The sequence below is a fragment of the Aquarana catesbeiana genome, linkage group LG05, assembly GCF_042186555.1.
Source record: "Aquarana catesbeiana isolate 2022-GZ linkage group LG05, ASM4218655v1, whole genome shotgun sequence".
NCBI lineage: Eukaryota > Metazoa > Chordata > Amphibia > Anura > Ranidae > Aquarana > Aquarana catesbeiana.
In genome coordinates this window covers 241098177-241111521 of record NC_133328.1, presented here as the reverse complement: position 1 = coordinate 241111521, position 13345 = coordinate 241098177, and the positions used below count along the sequence as shown (strand labels likewise).

At 45.8% G+C, this 13345-nt stretch overlaps 1 protein-coding gene across 2 annotated transcripts in view; it reads left to right on the top strand.

Annotated features, from left to right (window-relative positions):
- Positions 1-13345, top strand: part of GLB1 (galactosidase beta 1) — a 156482-nt gene that overhangs the window by 90978 nt on the left and 52159 nt on the right. Inside the window, exon 14 of one of the 2 annotated variants that reach the window (XM_073630639.1) lies at positions 2394-2525. The exons of the other annotated variant lie outside the window; for it this stretch is intronic. Within the exon in view, the coding sequence (XP_073486740.1) occupies positions 2394-2525 (132 nt within the window). The remainder of the gene's footprint in view (positions 1-2393; positions 2526-13345) is intronic. 2 annotated transcript variants of the gene reach the window in all.

Genomic DNA, 13345 nt, shown 5'->3' with positions numbered 1-13345 from the left:
TAAAAATTTTCTCCTTTCTTGGCACCAATTATGGAACAGGCATTTGAGGAGACGGATGATGAACATCTTTTGCCCCCTCAGCTACTTCAAGCTCAGATTGCAGTCATACCCAAGCCAGGGAAGGATCACTCGCTCTGCGGTATTTATAGACCCATTTTGCTCTTAAATGTCTACCTCAAATTGTATTTGAAAACCATTGCGAATCGCATTGCCCCTCTGCTACCAATTTGATACACAGTGACCAGGTCGGTTTTATCCCTGGTCGTGAGGCCAGGGATAATGCAACCAAAATGCTTAATTTAATCTCCTACGCGCATCGTAATCGCATCCCTACAGGTCTACGAGCTTGTGATGCCAAAAAAGCGTTTGACAGGGTCAGTTGGTCTTTTCTCTGATTATTCCTACAGCAGACCGGGCTGGGTCCTAAACTACTTTCTAAGATTGTTGTTATATTCCACCCCCTCGGCTGGGGTCATGGCTAATGGGGAGCAATCTGAGAAATTTCCCCTTGTCCCCTGTATGATTTGCCATTGCTATAGAACACCTGGCACAGGCAGTTCGAAACAATGATTCCATACATGGCATCCACAGCCTCTCGGCTCACTGCAAGTTATCCCTTTATGCTGATGATCTGTTGCTATATGTCACACAATCCCATATTCGTATTCCTTCTTTTCTCCATGCGCTCAAGAGATTTAGCTCCTACAGTAATTTTAAATTGAACATCTCCAAAACGGAGGCATTGAACATCTCTTTACCAGCTCACATGCTGTCCACTATTCAAGCAAATTCCCCTTCCACTGGCAGACCAAAGCGATTAAATATTTAGGGACAGAGATACCACGGGACATGCATGACTTGTACTCCCTAAATTTCAGTCCCCTATTAACTACAATATGGAAATCCCTAGAATCCTGGCATCACCTCAGGAGACCATGGTTTGGGCGTACCAACATCCTAAAGATGGATATCCTCCATAAATTATTGTACCTATTTCAGACACTTCCTATATCTCTTCTGTCCCCTTTCTTTCGCACCCTATGCTCCCTGGCGATTAAGTTCCTATGGCAATATCACCCGCCAAGATTATAACATAAAATATTAGTTTCCTATAAACTTGTTGCGGGACTGAGGTTACCAGACTTTGAAATATAAGTATCGGCGCAGGGAGTTCTATGCTTTGTCTACAGAGCCTAGTCCGTTAACCTCCTTCTTTGACAATTTAGCACTTCCCGATAGCAGGGGACTTATGCTGTACAGTACAAATGATAGAACGTTGTGGCTCACAGCCCGATCTTTTCGCCATACCAGGATGGGTTCCTTTCAACCGTGGACTGGAGACCATACCCATTCAACTGACTGGCTGACTAACCTATGCTTTAGAGAAATTCTGTAAATCTTTACATCTTTCTGGACAGTTTCATAGATTTTGAGGAAATGTGTAGTCTCTCTCCAATTCCTCACCACACACTGTCTTTGATTTATAAGGAGATCCTCTCTCACATGAATAACACCTTGCCTGCTTACACACATCTCTGGTCCAGTGACTGGCACACCTCTTTCACTTTCACACATAAATCTTCGGTCTCCAGCTTTGCTCAGGAGAAAAACTATGAATTACTTTTCCATTGGTATAGGGACCCGGTCTCCAATAATTAGATGTTCCTGAACACCTCGGATATATGCTGGCGCTGTCACGGAGCGAGAAGAACATATCTGCACATATGGTGGTAATGTAGTGTTGTATCCGCCCCGTCTGGAGAGGGATCTTTTAGATTTATAATGAAATCTATGATGAATCTCTCACGCCCTCCCGGGTTCGGTCAAGTCCCAAAAAACTAACCTCAGATTCTTCCTTTCAGCTGCTCATCAACTCATTATGAAATTTTGGAAGACTGATATTACCCCCCCTCTCCGTAGGTGGGTTGATATTCTTAATGACACCATGCTCATTGAAGAGATGCAGGCTAGAGAAAAGAATCTGTGGGAGAAGCACAACAAGCTATGGTACATTTGGCTCCATTATTCCTCCTCTGATAGATTTTTGAGGAGAATCCCTAGATGACCCAGGAGCCCTCAGAGCAGTATCTTGTAGAAAGATAATGTGGATTACTGTATGTCCTCTCCTTCTTCTCTTTTCTCACCTCCCTCCGGTTCCACCCATAACCCCCCCCCCCCCCCCCCCCGTGTGTTTTTTGGATATTTTTTCTTTTACCATTACCAGTTACCTGGTTAGCTTTTTATGTATTGTTGGCATTTGTTCATCACTTTTTTTTTTCCATTCCCTTTTTTCTTTTTGTTCTCCTTATTGTTACATTTAAAAGTTATTGAATAAAAATAAATTCAACCTAAAATGATCTGGTTGTAATAAATACAAATGTCTTTTAATCAAGGTTTTCCAGGGCATTTTAGAGCGAGATAAAAAGATGTCCCTAAATATAACTGGCACCCAAGGAACTCAACTTGACTTGCTGGTGGAAAGTATGGGCAGAGTTAACTTTGGGAGATATATCAATGACTTCAAGGTATGGTAGTCCCTTTTACATCTTATTTATTAGACTCACATTTTAGCATACCTAACTTTTACATCTTACCTTTACCAAAACACTATGCTAATATATTCTATTTTAGGATTGTATATAGAACTTTGTAAGCCTGAAAACAGATTTGGCTATGGTGCAAAGTGATTACACTTTACAAGCTTGTACAGTATGTGTGTGTATGTGTATATGTGTATGTGTATGTGTATGTGTGTATATATATATATATATATATATATATATATATATATATATATATATATATTAGTGTGTGTGTGTGTATGTGTGTGTGTATGTGTATGTGTATATACACACACAGTGGGGCAAAAAACTGTTTAGTCAGCCACCAATTGTGCAAGTTCTCCCACTTGATGAGAGGCCTGTAACTGTCATCATGGGTATACCACAACTATGAGAGACAAAATGTGGAAACAAATCCAGACAATCACATTGTCCGATTTTTTATTTTTTATTTTTTTTTTAAGAATTTATTTGCAAATTATGGTGGTAAATAAGTATTTGGTGGGCGCCGATAAGGTGGCACTGATGGGCACTGATATGTGGTACTTGTAGGCGGCACTGATAGGTGGCACGGATGGGCACTGATGGGTGGCACTAATACTGATGGGTGGCATTGCTGGGCATCACTGATGTGTTTGTACATGTGCCAATCAGTGCCCATTTGTGGGCACTAATTGGCACAGATTGGGCATTCATTTATATATGTTGATGGCCATGGGGTACATACCTAGCCATCCACATGTTGCCCCCTTCCCTGGTGGTCCAGTGTGCTCATCTGAGGGGGTCTGCGCTGATAAACATTCAGTGCAGACCCCCCCTGTCAGGAGAGCCGCCGATCGCCTCTTCTCTACCGAGAAGAGCCGATCAACGGCTCTTCCTATTTACATCGTAATTAGCCGTGATTGGACACGGCTGATCACATGGTAAAGGGCCTCCGCCGGAGAATCTTTACCGAGATCAGTGTAGCGGTGTGTCAGAATGACACACCAATCGCCACGATGCGCGCCCCCATGGGCGTGCGGCGGCTGTTATCCTAAAAGACGCCATATGACGTCCAGTCAGGATAACTGAACCACCGCCCGGCCGTCATTTTGCTATAGGTTAAGAAGTCAGTGGTCGTCTTGGAGGTGTGTTTGGGGTCGTTATTATGTTGACAAGAAAATGCAAAACACTGCGCTCTAATAGAAAAACAAAAATAAATGAGAAACAGCCGCTGCATACATTGTGACTAACAATGAAATACGAATAAAAAGAAAAATGCAGCGCTCAAAAAAGTGTGAGGTGTTGGTGTAATCAAAACATAAATGATGCACCTAGTGGTGGAACAAGAGTTCAAAATCCAAACACATAGTATGCAAAAAAATGTGTAATAAGTCCGCACTGTAAAAAGCAATCAATCCAAATTAAAGTGTTGGGAAAGCCCTGCACAGGCAGGTATGGGTGATGTGAATCAGCGGGTGGAACAACAAAGTCAGTGATGAACAATGTAAATCCGTGACTGAAGAGCAACATCAAAGGTGTAAAACATCAATGAGTAGAGAAGGGTGGGTACTCTTACCGGATGACGTGGACTCCCGTGTCTTATGACATGGAGTCAATAAAACATTGAGCCCCACCACGGCTGTAAAAGGATCTCCGGAAGGCTGGAACCTCTGCAGCACCCCCTCGACACCCCTGAAGTGGTGAAGGGATATCCAGAAGACTGAAGCCGACCCAATGTGCATAAACCAATGGGCATCCAACCAACATCCGGAAGGATCATCACGACAGGCTTTTCCCGAACCTCCTGGTTAAGAGTGGCCAGTGGAAAGCGATCTCTCTCATCGGGATATTATGCAGAAAGAAATAAAAACTTCCGCAGATAAAACAGGGATTTTTATTTCTAAAAAAACCATACAAATAAAAGTGATCACTATAAAAACAAGCTGGGACAGCGTAAAGAAGGGAAGGTTGGCTGACGCGTTTCGACCCAGGGGTCTTAAACAAGGGCATCCCTGCTGGGTCGAAACGCGTCGGACGAGCCACCCCTTCAAACTCTGCAGCAATGCTGGCAGCACTCAAATGTCTATTTCCCCAAAACAGTCTCTGTATATGACGCTGAGCACATGCACTCAACTTCTTTGGCTGACCATGGCGAGGCCTGTTCTGAGTGTCCTGTTAAAACCCTGTATGATCTTGGCCACCGTGCTGCAGCTCAGTTTTAGGGTCTTGGCAATCTTCTTATAGCCTAGGCCATCTTTATGTAGAGCAACAATTCTTTGTTTCAGATCCTGAGTTCTTTGCCATGAGGTGCCATATTGAACTTCCAGTGACCAGTATGAGAGCGTGAGAGCACTAACACCAAATGTAACACACCTGCTACCCATTCACACCTGAGACCTTGTAACACTAATAAGTCACATGACACTGGGGAGGGAAAAGGGCTAATTGGGCCCAATTTGGACATTTTCACTTAGGGGAGTACTCACTTTTGTTGCCAGCAGTTTAGACATTAATCTGAGTTACTTTGAGGGGACAGCAAATTTACAATGTTATGCATGTTGTACACTCTCTACTTTACATTGTAGCAAAGTGTCATTTATTCAGTGTTGTCACATGAAAAAATGTGATGAAACATTTACAAAAATGTGAGGAGTGCACTCACTTTTGTGAGATACTGTATATGTGTGTGTGTGTGTGTGTGTGTGTGTATGTATGTATGTATGTATGTGTATATATATATATATATATATATATATATATATATATATATATATATATATATATATATATATATATATATATATATACACTATGTGTATATGTAGGTGTGTGTATGTATAGGCATTGGGACCCTGTGCTACCTGGAATATTGCTGGTTTACACCAGATTTTGGAGAGAAAGACACGCTGATTGCATAGCTGTGTGCTGGGCTATTTAGTTGTGACCTGACTATGGCTCAGGGCCCCACCCGACAGACAACGGAAAATTGTATACTCACCTTTCCGTAATTTTCCTTTCCTGTCGCATCTCATGGCAGCATACACCTATGGGTTGTGGCTCCGCCCCCGCAACCTGATAGGACCGCGTAGCTATTAAAGTCTGAGAGAGCCCCTGCCCCAGCATTCTCCGTGTATATATACCTCACCTCAGATGGGTGGGCATTTGTATGCTGCCATGAGATGCGACAGGAAAGGAAAATTACGGAAAGGTGAGTATACAATTTTCCGTTTTCCTGTCGCATCATGGCAGCATACACCTATGGGGAATAACTCGCAAACTGGGTGGGTATGAGCAAAAGATAAGTTTTTTATTTAGAAGGTATTGAGGAGTTAGCCTGAATAATTGCTCTCCCAAATTCTACCGTGGACAATCTAGCGGAGTCCACTTTATAATGAGAGATAAAAGTGGTTTTCGAAGACCAAGTGGCTGCTTTGCAGATGGTTTCGGCTGATACCCTGCAGTAGGCCGCCCAGGAGGTCGCCATTGCCCTTGTGGAGTGTGCCCTTAAGCCCTCAGGTACTCGTGCATTGTTAGATGCGTAAGCTCTCTTAATGATCTTCACCAACCATGCTGCGATGGTGCGAGAGGTTGCTGCTTGTCCTCTTCTAAACCCATGAGGAATGACCAGTAGGTCCTCTGTCTTCCTTAAATTGCTGATTGCCAGGAGGTAGGCCTGGATATTCGACTTTATGTCAAGCGGATGTGGATCACCCTGTTCTGTGGATAGGGTGGGGAGACATAGTTCTTGGTTAAAGTGGAAAGATGATGACACTTTCGGGATGAAGCGATCCGATGGTTTTAAGACTACTTTGTCTGGATAGAACATCAAGTATGGTTCCCTAGCCTGTAAGGCCTGAATTTCCGATACCCTTTTAGCTGATGTAATTGCTATTAGGAAAGTGACTTTGAGAGTTAGGTCCCACAGGGAAACATTCTCTAACGGAAAAAATGGCTCATGGGATAAGGCTTCCAACACTACTGAAAGATCCCATGTCGGGAAGGAAGGTTTCCTAGGTGGTCTCAGCTTTAGGCAAGCCTTCTGAAATTGGATGATGAGAGGTTCTTGAGCCCATTTCACTCCTGTCATAGCGGATAGGGCTGATACATGTACCTTCAGGGTACTAGACCTAAGACCTTTATCTAGACCTAACTGGAGAAACTCGAGGATCTGAGGAACTGATGGAGATGCCGGGTTCCAGGATTGCTGTTGTGCGACTAAGAGAAAACTCTCCCAGACCCTTTTATAGGTTTTATTGGTCGTGGATTTTCTGGCCTGGAGGAGAGTGTCTATCACTTTCTGGGAGCAACCTTGGACTAAGAACCTAGTCCTTTCAATCTCCATGCTGTTAGATGCAGCCTCTCCGGAAATGGGTGAAGGAGTTGCCCCTGCGATAGTATATCCGCTGTCATTGGGAGTGTCAGTGGTTCTGCTGTGCTCAATTGGAGGAGCGTCGTAAACCATGGTCGTCTCGGCCAAAATGGGAGGACTGCTAGCACTGTGGCTTTCGACCTCTTGAGTCTGAGTAAGAATCTCGGAATGAGTGGTGTTGGCGGAAATATGTACCCCAAACGGAAGTTCCAGTCGTGTTGTAGGCAATCCGTGCCTTCTGCCGATGGGAAAGGAATTCTGGCTAGATATCTCTGGCATTTCGTGTTGACCGGTGTTGCCGCCAGGTCTATATCCGGTATCCCCCAGGTCTGGGTTATGAGGGTAAAGGCTTGGTGACTTAAGGCCCACTCGTTGTTTGATACAAAGGTCCGACTTAGAGAGTCGGCTAGTTGATTTTGGACTCCTGGGACATACGCTGCCGTTAATCCCGACAGGTTCAGCTGTGCCCACTCGAAGACTGGACGGACTTCCCGCATCATGGAGCGACTCCTGGTGCCCCCCTGCCTGTTGATATAGGCAACTGCCACTCTGTTGTCCAATTTTAGCAGGACCTCTTTCCCCCTGAGGAGGGGGCTGAAGGCTAACAGAGCTTGGAAAGCTGCTTTCATCTCCAATATATTTGAAACCACGTTCTGTGTTCTGAATGTCCAAAGGCCCTGGACTGCGTGATGGCGGTAGTGTGCCCCCCAGCCCTTCAGGCTGGCGTCTGAAGTGATTATTTCCTGAGGAAGAGGGACTATATGCCTGCATCTCTTCAGATTGTTCAATCTGGTCCACCACCAGAGTGATTGTTTTATTTCTTTCTGGACTATGATCGGCTGAGACAATGATACCCCGTTCCATTGTTTTAACAATGATGCTTGCAGAGGTCTGGTGTTCCATTGGGCCCATTGTACCATTGGGATGGTTGCTGAGAATGACCCCAGTATGCTGAGGTACTCCTGGGCTGGTAGTGTGGTAGAGGCTAATAACTTTCTTGCCTTCTGAATGAGGCTGGGAATTTTTTCCTGCGGAAGTTCCACCGTATTGAGACGGGTGTCTAGTTCCGCCCCCAGGAATATCATTCTCTGAGTGGGCTGCAGATTGCTTTTCCCCCAGTTTATAATCCAGCCGAAGTTTTGTAGGGTGGTAATCAGAATGGATCGATGCAGTAGAAGGGAATCCTGATTGTCTGCTAGCAAAAGGATGTCGTCCAGGTAATGATGGACCCTCAATCCTTGTTCTCTTAGTAAGGCTATTACTGGCAGTAAGATTTTTGTGAATGTCCTTGGAGCGGTGGAGATCCCGAACGGGAGGCTTCGGAATTGAAAATGATGTAGACCTACCGCAAAGCGGAGAAATTTTTGGAATGAGATGTGAATGGGGACGTGCAGATAGGCGTCTTGTAAATCGACGGAAAGCATCCAATCCCCGATATTCATGGCCCGAAGAATTGACTGGAGGCTCTCCATTTTGAATGTCTCGACTAAGATTGAGCGATTGAGATTCTTTAGATCTAAGACAGGGCGTAGATCCCCCGATTTCTTCTTCACTAGAAACAACGGGGAGTAGAATCCCGTTGACCTTTGGGATATTGGAACTTCCACTATGGCTTCCTTTGTAACAAGTCTTGGACGTACTTTGTCAGTAGCATCCTTTTTTCCCGAGATGCAGGTAGTCTGGTTACAGAGAATTGGTCTCTTGGAGCCCGTGTCTTGAATTTCCATTTGTGGCCGAACTGGACAGTGTCTATCGTCCATGGGTCCTTTATTGTATCCGCCCAGACCTGCTTGAAACTCATGAGTCTGGCCCCCACTAAAGCTGGTTGGGCGGACGCACCTTCAAAAAGACTTTTGTTCCCCTGACGCAGGGGTCTTAGACTTTTGGAGCTTGAGGAATGATGACTGGGGATTCTTCCAGTTCCTCCTATACTCTTTTCCGGGCCTGTAGGATCTTGCCGGTCAAAATTCCCCCTTACAGGCTCAGGAGAGAAGAGACAAGAAAATGCTGACATTACAGCATTTTTAAACTTGCCGCCATCTCGGGGTGATGACGTCACGCTCGAGCATGCTCAGATGCGCTCTGAGGCCTCCGACGCCATTTTGGAAGCTGGAAAGTGGGATGTCCTGACAAGCTGGAGCTATGGAGACAGACAGGAGGGGAGTTACCCACAGGTGCACAGAAAGGAGCTGGAGACCGCTGCGATCCATAAACCTGTTTAAGGTTTGTAATGTATTGTAACATACCCCTGAGACCACCAGAGTGGGGTTCCTTCCATTGAGCTCATTTAGAGGCTGTACAGGATAGGACTTCCACCCAGGAGAGGCTAGAACCTGGCTGGGGCGAATGTTTTAGGTAAGGGATGCATGTTTTCGGTCCTTGACAGGTGAGGAAAAAAAGGAGAATGCTGGGGCAGGGGCTCTCTCAGACTTTAATAGCTACGCGGTCCTATCAGGTTGCGGGGGCGGAGCCACAACCCATAGGTGTATGCTGCCATGATGCGACAGGAAAGGAAGTTTGTGCATGGGAGTCAGGTGGACTCCCATTCCTCTGCATGAGTCAGAGACTGCATGGGTGCAGCCAGAGCATGCATGTCTGCAGGAGGCAGATGTACTTTGTGACAGAGCAGCAAGGCGCTGAACAGGAGTCAGATAGGAGAGAGTTTACCTCAAGGAATCCCTTTTGTTCTAAGGAGCAGACCTAAGGCCTAGGCTACAGGCCTGAAGCAGCCGTGTGGCAATAACGTAAGCCAGGAAGCTGTAAGAGAGAGTATCACCAGACGTACAGTGTGGGTACCAAACGGTTCAAAGTTACAGGGTTTCAAGAGAACCGAGGTCAAAGCCTGAACAGCAGGGCTGACCAGAGAGCCAGGTGGTTTGGTATTTTCCATTTTTTTCATTATTGCTTTGTGGAAGAAACCCCTGCGTGGGAATCCTGGATGGACTGTTTTTCCTTTTACTTCAATAAACATGGGCCAAAAAAAGCCCTTAAACTGCATATCTGGTGTAGACTCAGCTCACTGGTAAGCTCTACACTAAACCTAAATAACCCCCAATACCACAAGTGGCGTTCGAATGTGGGCATGACGGAAGAATTCCAGATTCTCGCATACCAAAAACAGTGAGTAGCAAGAAACTGTGTTTTGCAGCAATTCTGTGAGGAACAGCTAATGTGAACCAGTGGAATCTGCATGTGAAAGTGTGCTGATTGCAAGTCTTAAAGAGACAGTTAGCCAAATGTTCCTGTGTTAAAAGGAACTGTGTTAAAAAGTGTTGTGGGCCTGACTGCAGAGATGGGGCGGTCGCAAAAAGGAGCAATGTTTGCTGAGATGAGAGACAGAACCCTGTGGCTGGAAGGGTTGTTACTGACAGAACAAGCCCCAGACTGGTGCAAGATGCACTTGGCCGCACTGGAGCAAAGGAAAAAGGAAAGCAAGCCAGTGAGCAGATGGGTGCGGTTGCCCATGGCAACAAAGCAGAAATCCATACAGCTGATTTCATACGGCCTATGTTGCCTTCTGAACATGTTGGAGACTTTTTGGCTGAATATGCGATGATTACTTCCTCCCAAGGGTGGCCCAGAATCCGCTGGGCTGAATTGGTGCAACCTTTTCTGATGCAAGAGTACCAAGAGGTGTACCGTGGGATTTGTTATAACCGTGATGACTATGACAATTTCCTGGGAGCAATCCAATCTAGAGAGCACTGGAAAAATTCAGCAGGGAGGATGTGGTCTCCCATAGCAACCAGAGAAAGTCTGTTTGCAGAAAGGAGGAGCTACAGCTGAGATGTTGCTCAAATTCTGAGTGAAGAGGTTTGTGCAAAAGTGTCTGTTGTCACCCCTGGCAACTGTGAACGAAATTTTGTTCAGTCTGCAGGGGGTGATGGAGAGCAGAATAAACCAGTGGTTTCAAGTTATGGCTGCTTGGGGGAAGTGGTCAGCCCAGAGAAGAGGGCACAGTATCCAGCATCCTGCAAGGGGTATGACTGTATGTGTGTGGGTCTGCTGTTACCCCTGGCAACAGGAAACCTATTTGACCTGCAGGGGATGTTGGAAAATCCAAGAAGGATGCAATGTTGCCCTGTGCCCATGTGGGGGCATTAGCTTGTGAGAACACGCAAAGAAGGGACACCATCCTTAATTGAAGCTTTCCACACCTGTCAACTGGAATGGTAAGACTGTTACAAATGTGAGAGAGACTGATCATGGGACTATTCCCTGTGAAGTGGGAGTAAGTCCAGTGAGAAAATCTGCTTTCGGAGACTTGATGCAAATTAATACCCTGTCTTGTAGCAAAGCACAGTTTGAAGATTAACCTGCAGCAAGCTTGAGGACTGTTAAGGAATTGTCTCCGTGCAATGCCCTTTGTAGCAGAGAGACCAGGGTTAAAGCTAAACCTAATGATGTAGTGTGTACTAACAATTCTGAAAATGGTGATACATTTCCCTCTATGTTGGTGTTTAAAAGGGAAAATGGTTCTGTGCAAAGGACAGCACTGATTCAGCAGAGTGCTGAAGTGTATATGTCATGGGTGACCACTGAGAGATATGTGCCATTGCCCCTAGCAACCATGACAGGTGCAACGGGGTTGTCCCTGGAGACCTCCCAGGAGCTCATGGTGTCTAAGCTTCAGGTCTCCCAGGATGACTGTGTAGCCACCCCGGCGGGTGAGAAAGTGTCTTATAAAACAAAAAGTGATATAATAAATATCCCACAGGCTCAAGCTGGTAATGAGCTGGGACAGCCTATAAGAGTCAGGAATGATAAGGAGGAATGTATTTCTGAAAATGTTGATGATGAAGGTTTTCCCATGGCAACTACAGGCAGTGCCGCAGTGCTGTCCCTGGAAATCTCACGAGGATTCCCTGTGTTGGAGCCGGCGGGGCTCCAGGACAGCTCTGATGCTGCTCAGGTGGAACACAATGGGAAAATAGCTCAAATGATGGAGCATGAATTATCACAATCTGATGTGGTTGACAGTGACTGGTTCAGGATGCCTGCTCCTAAACCACTCTGTCCACCTGTGTCTCCATGTGCAGAGGATGCAGTTCTACGGAGTGCTGGTGACTGGAGCACAGACAGGATAGACTGCGATAGTCTCGCAATAAAGGTGTTAGCATGGTGGAAAGCAATTTCTGAAGGTAATAGTAAGGTGGACACTATTGCTGCTGTGACAAATTGAGAGGCTGCAGGGCCAGTAGACACAGGTGCGTTGGCTTTTGCAGAAGTTAACCCTCTCCAGTTGGAAAAATCTCACAAGGGCGCATACATAGCAGAGGTTTTGTCCAGCAAAAGAGATGAGTAATGTTGAGTGTCAGGATGGTGAGATAATGGATAAAGACTTGGAAGGGCTCAGTGTTGCTGAAATGCTCATGGGGAGCTGCAAGTTTTGTCAGTTGCCTCTGAGGTGGAGGTCTCTTTGAGTGTCTCTGCCTCTCAAGCCTTAGCAAATGAGCCCCTCCACGTCGTTAGTAAGGGAAAAGTCCCTAGAGTTCTGTGTTTAGATGTGACATGTCTAGAAATAACTGAGATGTTGGAATTGGTGAAAATCTTTCCGCTGTACATCTGCATGTATCCACCGCAGATGGGCGACCTGGTACTGCGTAGTACCAAGCAGTGGAGACAGGTGGTACAGGCGATGTTAAGCAATGTTGATAAAAATTGGTTACTGCAATGTTGGTTAATTTTGTGGAAAGTGGTGTCAGTTATCTTCGAGAGTGCTTCCAGCGGCAGTTGTGTGTGGAAGGGGCTCAGGGGAACTGCTAGAGGAATCAGAAATGATAGACATAGTGAAAGTCTCTCCGTGTGCTGGTGCGATGAGGTGCATTCCCGCTGGTGCGGTCCGAGGTGCAGCTGAGCAGTGGTTGGTACATGGCGAGTGTGCTGTCTCACCCGCTGGACCTCATGTAAAGAAAGGGCCCGGAAAAGACGGAGCAGTAGTGGGAATTCAATCCATCACTCGCAGGGAGGTGCAGGTTGAGGTACCAATGCACACAGAAATGGTTAAAGAGATTTGTGTGGAAAAATGTGGTGAAAAATGTAGGTTGGTAGGACAGTCACTATGGAGGTGTTGGACAACAGGGGGCAATGTGAAACTGCGGAAACGTCCCATAGAGAATAACTGCCTGCCTGTAGATGGTCCCTCCATAGACACTGTCCTAGCAAACAAGGTGACAAGAAGTCCTGATGACAATGATAATATTGAGTTGAATAACCCCTTGTGGAACATTGCTATTGAGGTTAAACAGAAGGATGTGGTGTTTATCTCAGATGGTTTGGTTGCCAAGGGTAACCACACAGGGCTTAGTGAACCTGGGAAATGGATGTTGTTGGTCAGTGTTGCGTCAGGTAGTAAGAGGGGTCGGTCCCTGACAGGTTTCATGGAAGTGGGTCCCCAACAGTCCCGGGAGAGTAGGTCTATGGGAGAAAAAAG